Raw genomic sequence first — 14,735 nt, forward strand, 5'->3', positions numbered from 1 at the left:
TGGTTTTTTTTGAGGACTGAAGTCTGCTGGTTAAAACTGCAGCAAGATATGGCTCAGACAGCAAATATGAGTGCAAAACACATTAGCTTTCAAGAAAGCGACACCAAGAATTTCAGATTCGCTGAGGCACAGATGCCACCAGGGGAACCCTCGGGAACACTATAGCATCTCTTCAACAGCTTAATTATATCAACAGATGAAGTATTTAGATTGCTTCATAAGTGAAATGAAAAAGATTCAAAATTGAACGCAATATCGGATTTGCTAACTTCGCAGGAAAAGTCCTAAGATTCTATAAAAAGGTGCAGTAATAAGTTACCTCTGTGCTTCTAAAAAGCATAGATGGATTGTCTTTCCCACAGCAATGGTGTTAAAGGTAATATAAAATATAAACAGCATAGGTTAAACTTCTCAGTGATGCAATCATCAGTTGTGCATGTCTTGGTAGTGTATCGCCAATAAATTTCAGATTGAGGAATAAGATGGAAAGTATCTGTGGTCTTCAAAAAAGTTGACAAAAAAAAAGCTGATTATGGACAACATCTATAATTCAAGATGGCACTTAAGATTTCTCAACTGACTTGAAGCAAATGGAGCAGCTCTTTGATGCAATCTAATTTATGAGGAGAAAAATCTATTGGAATCAAAGCTCTCAAGCACAGGAAGTGAACACATGAGACGGAGAAATCACTTTTGTTCTAAACATCAGGTCTTCCAAAAGCATTATTTAGAATATAAATGATAATCTAGGCCAGCAAGGAAGTTGTAGATTCCCTAGGAGCCAGCAAAGAGTCATTAAAACTGTTAGGGTTCCCAACAGCTAGACAGGACTATAATACTACTCCCTTAACAGCTACAGGAACAAGTGTTACCCAAAGAGTCACAGAAAGCTGTCTCGCTGTACTGCTTTTCAGGATGCAACTGAAGATCCAGAACAGGGAAAAATACTGCATTTCTTCTACACGTATTATAATGTCTAAGGAGGAAAAAAACCCTCCACATCATTTCTGAAAGAGACGAGAAGATGAAGAGAATGGAAAAATGGACTTTCTACTGAGCAAATTTTAACAATGTGCTTTATTCCAGTTGAAACATCTCACTCAATAGCACAGGTTCCCTCTAGCAAGCTCTGCAGCAGTCACAGGAGCCATCCGGTCAGTGCCAAAAGAGCAGACTGAACACACAGCTAGGCTTTATGCATTTATAGAACATGAATAAACATGGTGGCCTGGGTCCAAATAAGCTTGTACCATCCCTATACTCTGAATGTTCTTTAGAAAGCAATGGAACAAGATGACAACTTCTGAACTTATTTTCCATTGCTTCTTCATCACAGCCACACTATAAGAGCAGATTCTTGAGGTTTTTTTTCTATGAATGCAGAAGAGAAATAATAAAGGTCATATCCACCTTTTTTTCAAATATCTCTGCAAAACACACGCTAACCACTCATACAAATTAAACTCCGGATTGCCCAAGGTTAGCTAATAAATTGTGCATTCATACACTTGCGATCTTGACCTCCAGATTTTAATTCATTTTACTGAAGCATTTATTTTTCTTTCAATAAATGAAGCATTCCAGATTTGGCTCTCTGCAACTCAAAGAGCGTCACCATGAACGTACAAATATTATTCACTGCTATCTCATCACAAACAACAAAGGTATAAAGCTGACTAGCAGAAGAGTAAGAGATGATATTAACACATTCCTTTCTAAAGCTTCAGCACATCAAGGTAACTGATAATGAATTTATAAAAATAGAGATGGAAATCCATCAGCAAAGTTACAAAGCAAACAGATTTCACTCTTTTTTAAACTCATTCTAAAATAACAGCATATGTCTGGATGCTTTTTACTACCTTGCATAGGATTACAAAGAGTAGAACCACTAAAAGTAACAGATCGACTCCTAAAAAACCTTGTTTATAAAATTCTTTGTCTTTATTTTATGCTTACTATTCATTCCAGTATCTTTTTTCTTTTACCACTGCAAACTAAAATGTAAGTTCCCAGAGCTGGATAAAAGGACAGGTGTTGCTTAATGAAAAACAAGAAATCATCAGTACTGAAGTTTTTGATGGGCTCAGTTCATAAGAGAGCATGGAGTCAGCTACCGGTCCTGCCACAGATCAGCATGGGCACACTGGGATCATTCCATTGCACAGCTATGTAAAATCATTACATGGACCATCAGGAAAATAATCACCTCTTGCCTATTCTGCGCTTCCAAGGAAAACTTCATTATTCATAATTGTCTTCTAATGGTATTTCCATTTGCCATACAGAGAGCTATTCTCAGGAGCAGCCTTTCCATTTGACTTTGCTGGTTGTGGCATTTCAGACTCTTCCTACAGCTGAACCAGGAAAAGCAGCATTTGTACATGGCATTATAAAATAAGCATGTAAAAGGACTGAACACCATCCTAGTTTTGAAAGGAGGTTTCCAAGCAGATAGGTACCGCTAGAGGAGAGCATGCAGGGCTCATATGTCACTCACCCATATGGTCTCCAGCTGATGACCTTTACAAAGAACAAATCAATATTAAGCAGATCCTGCACCTACTATTTCTTACTGTGTATGAAAGGTCAAGCAATTTTCATGTATGTATCAGTTCTAACATTCCTGTTTCCAGACACTGACCTGTTTAACTGAGGAAATAAACAATCCTTATCTTGCATATATCACTGTTTCAAAACATGTGATAATTAAAAAAAAAAAAAAAGAGTTGGAACTTATTTCAGAGACAAGCTATGATGCTCACAGAAGGAATGCAAAGCTTTACTTCACTATCACAAAATGATCTCTAAAAGTACACTGTATATTTAATTATAAACAGCATGCGTAAGACTGCTTCCTTAGCAAAATTCAGTAATGTGTTTTACACTAATTCTTTTTTAAAAAAATTAAGCTGTTTACATTTATTTTATGGATGTCTGCTGTACCTTTTTTCGTATGTATTGCAGGCCATGAAGATTATTCTCCTCTTATCTCCTTAGATGGCATATTTTGAGAGAGGCCTCTATAGAAAGACACATTTTGATTCTATATTTAAACTTGATCCCATTTAGCTCAATGCCAAATCCTTTTAGCTTCAGTGAGAAAATTCTCTAACACATATTCCAATAGTTTAGGAGACTCCTGGTGCAGAAACTTAGCTGAAATTTTTGGTTTTTTTTTTTTCCCTACATTTCAATTCCCAAAGTAAGCTAAAGTTTAATGTTTCTTAGTACCTGAAGTTCAAGGACAAGTATCAAAACTCTACTAAATACAGCAACACTGTTCAAATGAAAAAGGTACTTTGTTGGATATTTTAAACCCCAATATATAACACTAAAACGTCATTCTGGCTCTGGTTAGAAGACAACACTGAACTATTTGATATTGCAAGTATAAGATCTACAAGGACAATGTTTTAAAATATTCAGAAAGCTAGTATTTTAAAATGCTTGCATATGGGAAAAAGGTTATTTAATACTCACTCTAATGAATTTCTGAGTTGCATTATCTCTGCAGCATCGTAAGGAGATATTGCCACTCACATTCTTTAGCTGTATGGAATGGAGCAATGGCACATCCAAACATCCGTAAGCAAGGTCATAAAGAGGGTCTATAATCTTTTTATGTGTACATTTAATACTTTTAGGAAAGGTTTATTACAGTTCTTGCTTCCTCTTCTCAACATCAATCATGATTAATAGAAGATGCACACAACATTAAAAGTCTCTCCACAGTTCATTTCAGATGAAGAGAAGCAATGCGTTTCTGAATAAAATAGGGTTGTTTTTTTTTTTGCTCTTGCTCTTGAGTTGGTCAAGAGGTAAGCCATTTTGATTATCTTAACCTTGTAAATCACAGAGAACATACACTGACTCTATTATTTAATTATTTTTATTACTTTCATGCAAATCTGTGTTCTAACAGTAGTTTCTGCCTGTTAAACAAACACCAAAGCAAAACTAAATAAGTTTTATATGGAGGAAACATGTACATGGCCAGATTAGGAAAGTCTATTCTGATGCTGTTACCAGCAACATCAACAAATACAAATCAGAAACTAAGTTTGGTATTCATCTAAGAGATTTATTATGGGGATAGAACTATATGTTCTTTAAAGTTCCCATCCAACTCATAGCATTCTATGATTTTATATTTAGTTAGTTGCCCATGGCATCTCATCAGAAAAATCAAATAAAAAATTAGAGAAAATAATCATAAGGTCATGGAGTTCATCACAAATCCTTTTAAGATTTCTGAAATTACCCATGGAATTATCGTTTCATCGAGGAAATCTAGCCTGTAAGCTCTGATATAAGATGGAGCTGCTCGCCTCCCTCTCTTCTCATATTGCTTATTTTGACTAGCTGCAACAGCATGGAAGTATAGATATTTAATATACTTTTATTGGCTTTTAGATAGCTGACATACTGATAGAGGTTTTAGGGCATTTTCTTTCCAAATTTTTACAACTGCGTGTTTTTGATGATTATGCTTTTAAAACTTTTATTGGGGAATAATTGCAGAATTTCTACAGGACTAGCTGACAAATTCCATTTGCAAGACTGAAAACGTTCATTTGGATGCAGAGGGCTATTTATTTGATTATTTTCAGGAGAGAACAACACTGATATGCTTATGGCATCTTCCATGCAGCTCTTATAGAAATCATGTTTTTTGTTTGTTTGTTTTTTAAATTAGGATCCAAGATAAAATAAGCTGGATATCAGCTTTCTTAAAGAAATCTTAAACAGATGGGGGAGGTCTATTTCTTTGTACCCTATCCATGAAGAGCACAGAGTATTATAGAAATTATTCCAGAAACAGCTACGAAGAACACTTTCTAGTGTACCTTCATAAGAAAAATGATTCAATGGCAACACTGAAATATCATTTAGAGTAAATTAAGACCAAAATTTGAACACTGCATATGAGCACATAGGTTTGCTCAGCAGACTGCAGGGCTGTAGGTACTTCTGTACATGGTCCTAAGCATCTGATTTTGAAGACAGCCCTTCCTCATAGATTCTTCCATTTCACTTAGACCTGTGTTAACAGATTGTCTTATCCTAGTCAGCATAAGACAGAGTTGTGAAAAAGGAAAAAATGAAATACTTTCTCTCCAGAACATTTAGGGGAAAAAAAAGTAAAAAGGAAACATGTTATACCCAGCAGCATCGTGCAGCTAAAAATCTTGGTCTTTTTCACCCTCATAAAGGTGCACTCAAAGAAAAGGCAGAAAAAAGATGTGAAGCGAATTTTCTTCATCCTAACTCTGAGCACTACAATGCTATAGTTCCACTGCTATTGATCTGAATTCTGTAATGTGTTTTGGAGAAAGGTTTGCTTTTAGGATGATAATAACAAAGGAATCTGTGACATTTCTCACCTTGGGCAAAGAGTGCCATTAAAAGTAGGACAATCAACTCTGGTCAAAGCATGCATAACCATCAATAAAGACATTTTATAAAATAGCAATAGGTATATAATTAATGACTTTGGGTTTAAGTACCTGTGTCGTGTATGTCTTCACTTTGTGCAAACCAATGGCAAGAAAAACTTTCTGCACACTGTATTCTGAACTCATGCGAGGACTGTTATTTAGAGATTCAGTTCCTTCTTGCCCACTCCCAGAAGCCATGATGCTCAACTGTACCTTATTTTTCTTTTTGCATTTAAAGTGACAATAAGCCAACTTTAAAAGCTATTTATTTTATTATTTCAATAGAAGTATCTGTTGTAAAACTATGTACGCATTTGTATGCTTTTTGTACAGAATGTACACTTTTTTTTAATAGATTCCTACAAACCTCTCCACCTTAAAGTCATCTGAATCTTAATGATGTCTTTGCACTCTGTTCCACCTTACTATCTTCCATATCATCTTATTAATATTCACGTTTGAAATTCCAAATTTTAAGTCTACAATTTTAATTAAGATTTACGTTGCAGCACTAATTTAACAACGGGAATTTGAGAATTGGGACATCTGGGAGAAAAAAGAAATTGTCTCCTACTGTATCCAACATTTGACTGCCCGAGTATGAGGTATTTTCTGTAGATGTGGCAGACAACCCTCAGAAAATGGCATCGCATCAAAATCATTAGAACACCAAAACATCACAGGCCTAAACAAAATGAAAAATATGAAGTGCATCATACAACATCTGAAAGAAAGATTATTCTACCTGTATCGTACATGCTCGATTGTGTCATATGTCAGTTTGCTGCTGGTACTCTGACTATGAGGGTTGCCTAGGAGACAATGGAGAAACAGAAGTTCATCATTAATCGCAACTTTAGTATTAATTGTTTTCTTTTATTGAAGTATAACACCAAGCCAGCCTGAAAAGATGACAAAGAAAGATTTAATACATACTTCACAGCAATGCCCTGAAGCTCCTTGGAACAGTTAGTCAAGAGAAGGGACATATTACCAAAGATAGCAATTATGACAGACCTTGAAACTTCAGCTGTATCTGTACTACTACTACTTATGCAGTTGTATTTTTTTAAGGGAACTGCCTATGTACAAATGTGCTAGCAAAAAACATAGACAGAATGCACATTAATAAATATATTCACAGACTAAAAAATAATGTAGCAGATAGCATATGGAGGCAACAGACATTCATGACTGGACACCAGGATTACTCCTGTTTATTTTTAGTGTCTGAAATATGAGTAGCTCATGAAAATAAAAATTTCACTGAACATCAGTAGCCACCTTAGTACAGCTCAGCATAGACAAATGTTAACAATTAAGACAGCACCTAAGAAGGGCATAAATTTTTCTCCATGAGCAAAATAAAGTACAACAACATCCACAGATGAAGACCACTTTCCTTTCAATAAATCCTTAAGAAAATACCTTAACATTTTTGAAAGAGAACAAGAAAAAAATTACTAATTAATAAATTTTCCAGTAATTTACAATAAAATCTACTTTCTTTTTAAAATTTCAAAATCAATGAAAGTGTTAAAAAGCACACTGAGTGAAGGTGTTAAAAAGAATAATAAATTTAGAGCTCAAACCTAAGATCTAGTACCTCGACTTTTCGCGTCTGATGTTGCATTTCTGTAATTTCCAATTCAAATATTCTCAGTTTAGAAGTGAGAATCTCTTTCACTTACATTTCTTCCTCTCATTTACACACGCAATAGCTTAAATGTAGTTCTTCAGTGGATTATCACCAAGAAAATAAAAAAAGCTGCAAGATGAACTTCCCCTTCACTCACACCTGTGTCCATTAAATGAACTCTTTTGTACAACAGTCATTACCTCTAGAGTAGCAGAAACATAAGTGGAAAAAAAAGACCTGACCATGCAAGGGATCACATTATCATTTTAAATTAAAGCAGAATCAAACATGCAATTTGTTCTCACATAGCATTACAGGTACTGTGGAAATCTGGCAGCTCTACTATTTCTATTCATGACCACTAATTGATTCTCAAATTTATTTTTTTTCTGCCACAGATGGCACTTCTAATCATAAGAGTTGAGCCCAAATTTGTTTGGAGTAACTAAGATCAGAGTGCATACGTTTCACTTTGCAATGGCCATAGTGACAGAACATTAATATCATTGATATGCATTAGAATAAGAGATTTTGAATGTAATCAAATCAACGCATCCTTTTGTAATTGCAAAAAAAAAAAAAAAGCCTACCTCTATTAAGAACAACATCTATTTTGTAGCAGAACTTAAATCCACATTGGATCCTGGACTCATCAGCATTCAGGATTGAGAGGGGAAAATGCTACATACAATGTTGTATGACATGAAGCTTTGCCAGAACTCCCCAGTGGCTTATCACCCAGGTGATAAGCACAAGCGTGCTGGTACTTAAATGAACACAGTTTTCTTTTGAAGTAGTGATATCTAGTTCCCAGGTGAGGAATCACTTTGCTCAATGGATCAGAGAGCAAAAGGAAGACATAAAACCTGCAAAAAACCTAGCCCACAAACATTAACACACAATAAGAAATTTTGATGACTTCAGAGGGACTACTAATAGCATATATAGGTAATACTGCACAGTATTTTTTTTTTTTTGCTGGATGAGTCTCTTCTAATGTAAACTGTGTCTCCTCATAACAATAATTCCCAAAGGATGCTGCTGCCTTTGCTTGAAAGTACAAGCAGCGTGAGGTTTTCAGGGAGATGGTAATATCCTAAAGAGACTGAGAAGTTTAAGTAGAGGATCTGGGGAAGAAATAATACTATGTAGCACTGTAGTGCTCACATCTACAGCTTCAATAACTAGATTTCCATCCAGATACTGTGCAATTATGAAGGTATCAGTTTCACAATCCTTTCTCTAAGTACCAAACTGCAGTAGGCCAGAAGAAGTACAGCACCTATTCTCTGCCTAACTTTGAGTTAAGCTTTCTTTTAAGCAAAATGCATACACTGGGCCACAGCACTGAAGGGTCTATTTAGCCTAGTCTCATACAAGTGCCAGCAACCACTGTGTACTTCACTTGTTCTTAAACTAGCCACCATCTTCTCCAACTTCCAGCAGTCCGTAGGCTGGCTCCCCTCACAATGTGCAAAAAGAGCAGCCACTACCTTTCTGTGACAGCCTCATGATTAGGTCCCTTTGTCCAGACATGAAAGAGGGCAAGATTCACAAGGCCAAGCAAGAAAGCAAGCACAAGATGGTGAAAGCAGCCCTCGACAATAGCAGGCAGAGGAGCTCCCATTTGTCTGCATCCCACCACAAAGACAAATCCTTGGCCACTAAAAAGCAAAGCCAGGGATAAACTGAAGAGATGTGACCCCTCTGTAAAATCACTGGTCTTCCAACTGTTCTATAGCAGTGTTAAAAACACATCTTCTAACAGCCCAGCAGGCCTAGTTTTGAACTACTCAGGTGGAATCTTGAGAAGAATAATGGGAACAGTGACTCATACTTACCATAAACATTGTTTCTGAGGTCATCTGTAAAAGCTTTAAGTAAACTCTCTGGGAAAAGCGTTGAACCTGCATGGTCAAGGTAAGTTATCCCTAAAACAAACAAAAAATATCAAATTCAATGTTTTTTTTAAAAAATATTTAATTCCAATTTCTCATATACAAGTAAGGTACATTATACACAGATCCCCACTGAAGTACACAATACAAAAAGTTGTTTTCCCTAAAGTTCCTAGAGTATGACATTTCTCTGTCTAGCTCAAAGGTCTGCATAGATTTTGAAAAATGCTTCTCAAATATGTTCTAATAACCAGGCAATATTCACGAGGCATCTTCCACTCACCAGCAGAGTTAAAAAAAATAAAAATGATGCAACAGAAGCCCAGTGTTTTGATTGTAGCTTTTTAGTTAAAAATTATAAATACTATAAGAGATCCTTTCTTCCAAGTTTACACTACACATTGTTTGAAGTAAAAAAACATTTTTGTTTTATCTGTACAAGACCGCACAAGCTAGTGCCTTGAACCCTGACACTACTAGACACTATGTATTACTATTCTTACCGCAATAATTATTATTAGTATCAACAACAACATCAGTGAGTTGTTTAGTCTGCCAGTGAGAAGGCAACAATCACATTAACTGACAGGGCCTGAATCATTCAGGAAGCCCAAAGACAGGACTAGTTTAAGTTTTAATGCATTTAAATATTCCTTGCCAGTATGCCACACTTAACATTCAATTCATTTTTTTAAGTTTCCTTTTATATTATTCAGTTATTGCAAAACTTTTAAATAAAAGCTTCTTGGAAATGAAGGCTTTTTCATGTTTGGCAGTTTTAGATTTCTTAATCTTTAGCAATTATTCTTCCATTCCTCCAGTGTGTTGCATGCCCTTTATTAGTTTTTTCATTTCACTTACCTTAAGTATTTCAACCTATTTCAAATTTTAATAATGATGAATATGATTAAGATTAGAATTTAATAAGTATTTTAAAAGCCTTTCCTTTCCACAGGGATTTAAAAGTTAAGCTTAAAGAGTTAAGCTTTAAACGAAAAGCCTTGACACTTGGAAATACATATAATTATAAATTATGTTGCTGTAGCAGTGATTCAGTGGGTAAAGTTGTGAGACCGGTAATGATAAAACCGATCTGGACACCCAACCCTTCCCTTATTTTCTGAGAGTCCTCCACTGCCTCAAGAACTCCCCATTTACAGTGTCTGGTTAAAAGCAGATTTTTTTTTAATGAGTTGAAGTTAATCAAGGAGAAGTGTTGTGAGGTGCTTAGAGTGGAGGAGGATGGAAAAAAAACTGGACAGATTTATTACATGTACAATCTTGCTGGGTTTTTACTTTTTTTTTTTTTTTTAATTCTAGCAAGTTTGTCTCAAGCAGTATGAAGCAGTACATACAATCATGCAGAGGTCAAAATGAAGATTCAGAAGGCCTGTGGTGAAATCTGGCTGTTCCACAATCAGTCTGCATAGCAAATGCCAGCAAGCAAGCTTCATTTCAAGGAAGTGCTTACACAGTCATAACAAATCACACTTACCATAGCAGAAGTACCCTTACATCTACACACGTGTTTACCATGAATATGCAATGTACACTATAAAAAAGAAACAGTAATATAGAAAACTGGCAGAGAAGATATCTTCATGCTGTAGCTAATGCAAGAGAAATGCATTCATTATAAAAATTGCTCTAGTGCTGTGACATGAAATATCTAATCTACCCATTTAAAAATGATTCAGTTTCACTCATGAGATGTGGCAATTGCTTGGCATCTCCCAGCCTCAGAAACAGAGGTGCTTTGGTCTGAGAGGGGCAGCGGGGCAGCTCCAGGAGACAGGCAGGCCTCTGTCAGGGATGCTGAGGGCCCCTGCAGGCCCAGCATCTCCTTTGCTGTAACAGGGACCAGCTTTACCTTCCCCAGGCTATACAATCACACTGGTGGGGTCACCACAGAGGCTGGTTATCTGGAGGACACCAGGATGTGACTCAGGACCCACAGACTGGTAGCCAGCACCTCTGGCTCTGATGTAGAACTGAAGTAATTGCATGTACATAGAATGGTTTGGGTTGGAAGGGGCCTTTAAGGTCATCTAGCTCCAACTCCCCTGCTATAGGCAGGGACACCTCCCTCTAGACCACGTTGCTCACAGCCCCATCCAGCCTGGCCCTGAATGCCTCCAAGGACAGGGCATTCACAACCTCGCTGCGCAACCTGTTCCAGTGTCTCACCACCCCCCACAGTAAAGAATTTCTTCCTAATATCTAGTCTAAATCTACCCTTTTCCAGTTTAGAACCATCTCCCCTTGTCCTGTCACTTCCTGCCCTTATAAGAAGTCCCACCCAGCTTTCCTGTAGGCCCCCTTCTGGTACTGGAAGGCCACTATAAAGTCCCCCCAGAGCCTTCTCTTTCCTAGGCTGGAAAGCCGCAGCTCTCTCAGTCTGCTCTTGTAGGGGAGGCGCTCCAGTCCTTCAATCATCTTCTTGGCCCTCCTCTTGATCTGCTCCAACAGCTCTATATCCTCCTTGTGTTGGAGGCCTCAGAACTGGACATAATACTCCAGGTGCAGTCTCATGAGAGCAAAGCAGAGGGGCAGAATCACTTCCCTAGACCTGCTGGTCATGCTTCTCTTAATGCAAACCAGGATACAGTTGGCCTTCTGGGCTGCAAGTGCACACTGCCAGCTCACATTGAGTCTTTCATCAGCCAGTACCCCCAAATCCTTCTCCTCAGGTCTGCTCTCAAGCCATTCTCTGCCCAACATATATTTGTGCTCGGGACTGCCCCAACCCAGGTGCAGAGCCTTGCACTTGGCCTTGCTGAACTTCATGAATTTGGCATGGGCTCACCTTTCAAGCCTGTCCAGGTCCCTCTGGATAGCACCCTTTCCCTCTGGCATGTAAACTGCACCACTCAGCTTGGTGTCATCTGCAAACTTGCTGAGGGTGCACTAGATCCCACTGTCCACAATGCCTACAAAGATGTTAAATAACACCAGTCCCAGCACCAATCCCTGAGGAATGCTACTCAACACCATTGTTTACTTGGACACTGAGCCATTGACAGCAACTCTGAGTGCAACCACTCAGGCAATTCCTTATCTAGCAAGTGGTCCATCCACCAAATCCATTTTTCTCTAATTTTGTGACCAGGACGTCATGCAGGAAAAAGTCTTGCACAAGTCCAGGTAGATGACATCATTTGCTCTTCCGTTATCCACTGATGCTGTAACTCCATCATAAAGGCCACCAAGTTTGTCAGGCACTATTTGCCCTTAGTGAAGACATGTTGGTTGGTTACCATAAATGGCCTCACCTTTATTTTCTTCGTGCTTTAGTAAGGCCTTCAGGAGGATCTGCTCCATACTCTTGCCAGGCAGAGATGAGACTGACTGGCCTGTAGTTCCCTGGATCTTTTTTTCCCCTTCTTGAAAATGGGCGTTATGTTTCCTCTTTTCCAGTCAGCAGAAACTTCACACAACTGCCACAAGCTTTCAAGTATGATGGACAGCAGCTTGGCAACTTCATCTTCTAGTTCCCTCAAAACCTGTGGATTGATCTCATCAAGTGCCATGGACTTATGCACCTTCAGGTTCTTTAGATGGTCTCACACCTGATCTTAGCTTACAGCAGGCAGATCATCCTTCTCCCAGTTTTTACCATTGCTTTCTGCAGCTTGGGCAGGGCAGTTAGATCCCTTGCCAGTGAAGACTGAGGCAAAGAAGTCACTAAGAACCTCAGCTTTCTCCGTATCCCTTGTGATCAGGTCTCCAGTTTCCTTCCAGAGAGGGCCCACATCTTCCCTGGCCTTCCTTTTATCACTGATATACCTGTAGAATTTCTTCTTGTCCCCCTTTATGTCCCTGGCTAGATTTAATTCTGTCTGGGTTTTAGCTCCCTTAACCTGATCCCTAGCTACCTGGACTACTGCTTCTTCGTAGTCCTCCCAGGTAAGCCATTCCTGCATACACTACCTATAGACTTCCTTTTTGTGCCAAAGTAAGTTCAGGAACTCCTTATTGATCCATGGAAGCCTCCTGGCATTCTTGCCCACCTTCCTCTCTCTCGAGATGCACCGCTTCTGAGCTTGAAGGAGATGGTCCTTGAATACTGACTAGCTTTCTTGGGTCCCTCTTCCCTCCAGGGCTTTATCCCATGTCACCCTGCCAAGCAGTTCCCTGAAGAGCTCCTAGTCTGCTCTCCTGAAGTCCAGAAAACCAAATGAAGCCCACTCCTCCAGCAGAAGAAGAATGCCTTCCAGGCAGACTCATGTGAAACAATATGAGAAAAAGGGTCTCTAGATAAAAGTTCCTCTATGTGATTTTTTTCAAATTCGGTTCATTATGCTGTCAATTAAGGACAACATTGTGATTTTACTAAATAATGATAAAGAAAGTTCCAATTCATTTCTGAAATACCACCTCTGGGTCCATGACTTTGAAAGTGTGGGAGGATATTTGGCTGAGGAAAACTACTAATTCTTAAACTAATGTTACCTTTAATGCTGTGTTTAATTGAAAACAGAGAATAGCATTTAATACTCTCTCCGCACTGCCTGAAAAAAGGTGCTCACATAACTTGAGACTGCACTGAAACAAATATCTTTATTGCTATTGCACTTCTATGCTGTAGCTTTTTCCTTCCTGTCATATTTCAATAAAACTGTATTTTTAGAGGAAAGAAAAAAAGAATTGTGGCACATGCATAACACCTGCAAACAAAAGAACATTAATAATTTTCATTGTGTTTTTCCCCTAGTTTAATAACGCTTGCTATTTTAACTTTACTGAACACACATTAACAAAAGAGATTTGTCAGTATTACAGAGTAATCTAAATCCCTGCTTCACTGTAGTATTTTGTATACAGCCTGACAGCACTGTGAAACTGCACTATTTACAGCAAGTCAAAAAAGAAAACTTAATATGATCAACCAAAAGAAAATTAAAATACAACATTTATTAGAACCTGTTTTCTTTATTTGGGAAAAACATAAAATTTAGTTTAATTTACATCCTGTTATGCAAGGAATGTGTAACCAACCTCACTGATTGAAAAATACACCAACTATTTGATAAAACTACATTTCAGAGACAGGTTTTTTTTTTGTAGCACTTTTAAAAACCATTCAGTGTGCCAAATTTAGTCATGTAAAGTTATTTCTCAAGGGTGTCCATTCATAAACTATAATATTCACATGCTAATACTGCAAATTATTTCTACATATGGAACTCTCTGGAAACAAACGCGGATCAGTCTTTCCTGCTCAAAATTAGTAAAAAACAGCAAACACCCCACCCACAGAATAAATAGTTCCCTGTTCTTCTTCTGTGTTAAAATTCACATCAAGACCACATATTCCCCACCTCCGCATATCTTACTTGACCCTTTGTAAAACTTCAGGCATCCACAAAAGCACATAGCCTCAGATATGCTGAGTGACTATTCAGATCAACTAAACATTCTTATTTTGAACATATCTTTATTTAATCTTCTAGTAATTAGGAAGCTCAGTGTATGGTTATAATGCTGTAGATGGCCTAACCAGAGGAGAAGAGAGATCCTGCAGGCACTTCCAAGATGGCCGCCTCCTCTTCCCTACACCACTAGGGGACCCACATTTTGTCCCCTATTTCCTGTGTCTGCCCCATTTCCCCAGCCTCTTGCAATCCTGTGACTCTACTTAACCACGGCCCCACAGGTGCTTCCCAGAGCCCAGGCAGAGCGGAATCCTTGGCTCAGCTGATTACAGCTTGCCAGTCGTGCTGCCAAAGCTTTCATAATGAAAAATGAAATGGAATC

The 14,735-nt window shown here is 38.1% G+C and overlaps 1 protein-coding gene across 2 annotated transcripts in view; it reads right to left on the bottom strand.

Moving 5' to 3' along the window:
• Positions 1-14,735, bottom strand: part of MOCOS (molybdenum cofactor sulfurase) — a 221,339-nt gene that overhangs the window by 184,963 nt on the left and 21,641 nt on the right. For both annotated transcript variants that reach the window (XR_002435508.1, XM_021388068.1), the window contains exons 2-3: positions 8,922-9,011; positions 6,187-6,253 (exon numbers count right to left, since the gene is read on the bottom strand). Coding sequence is in view for 1 of the 2 variants with exons in the window: in XM_021388068.1 (XP_021243743.1) it covers positions 6,187-6,253; positions 8,922-9,011 (157 nt within the window). In the remaining variant the exon portion in view is untranslated. The remainder of the gene's footprint in view (positions 1-6,186; positions 6,254-8,921; positions 9,012-14,735) is intronic.

The sequence above is a fragment of the Numida meleagris genome, chromosome 2, assembly GCF_002078875.1.
Source record: "Numida meleagris isolate 19003 breed g44 Domestic line chromosome 2, NumMel1.0, whole genome shotgun sequence".
NCBI classification, from domain to species: domain Eukaryota; kingdom Metazoa; phylum Chordata; class Aves; order Galliformes; family Numididae; genus Numida; species Numida meleagris.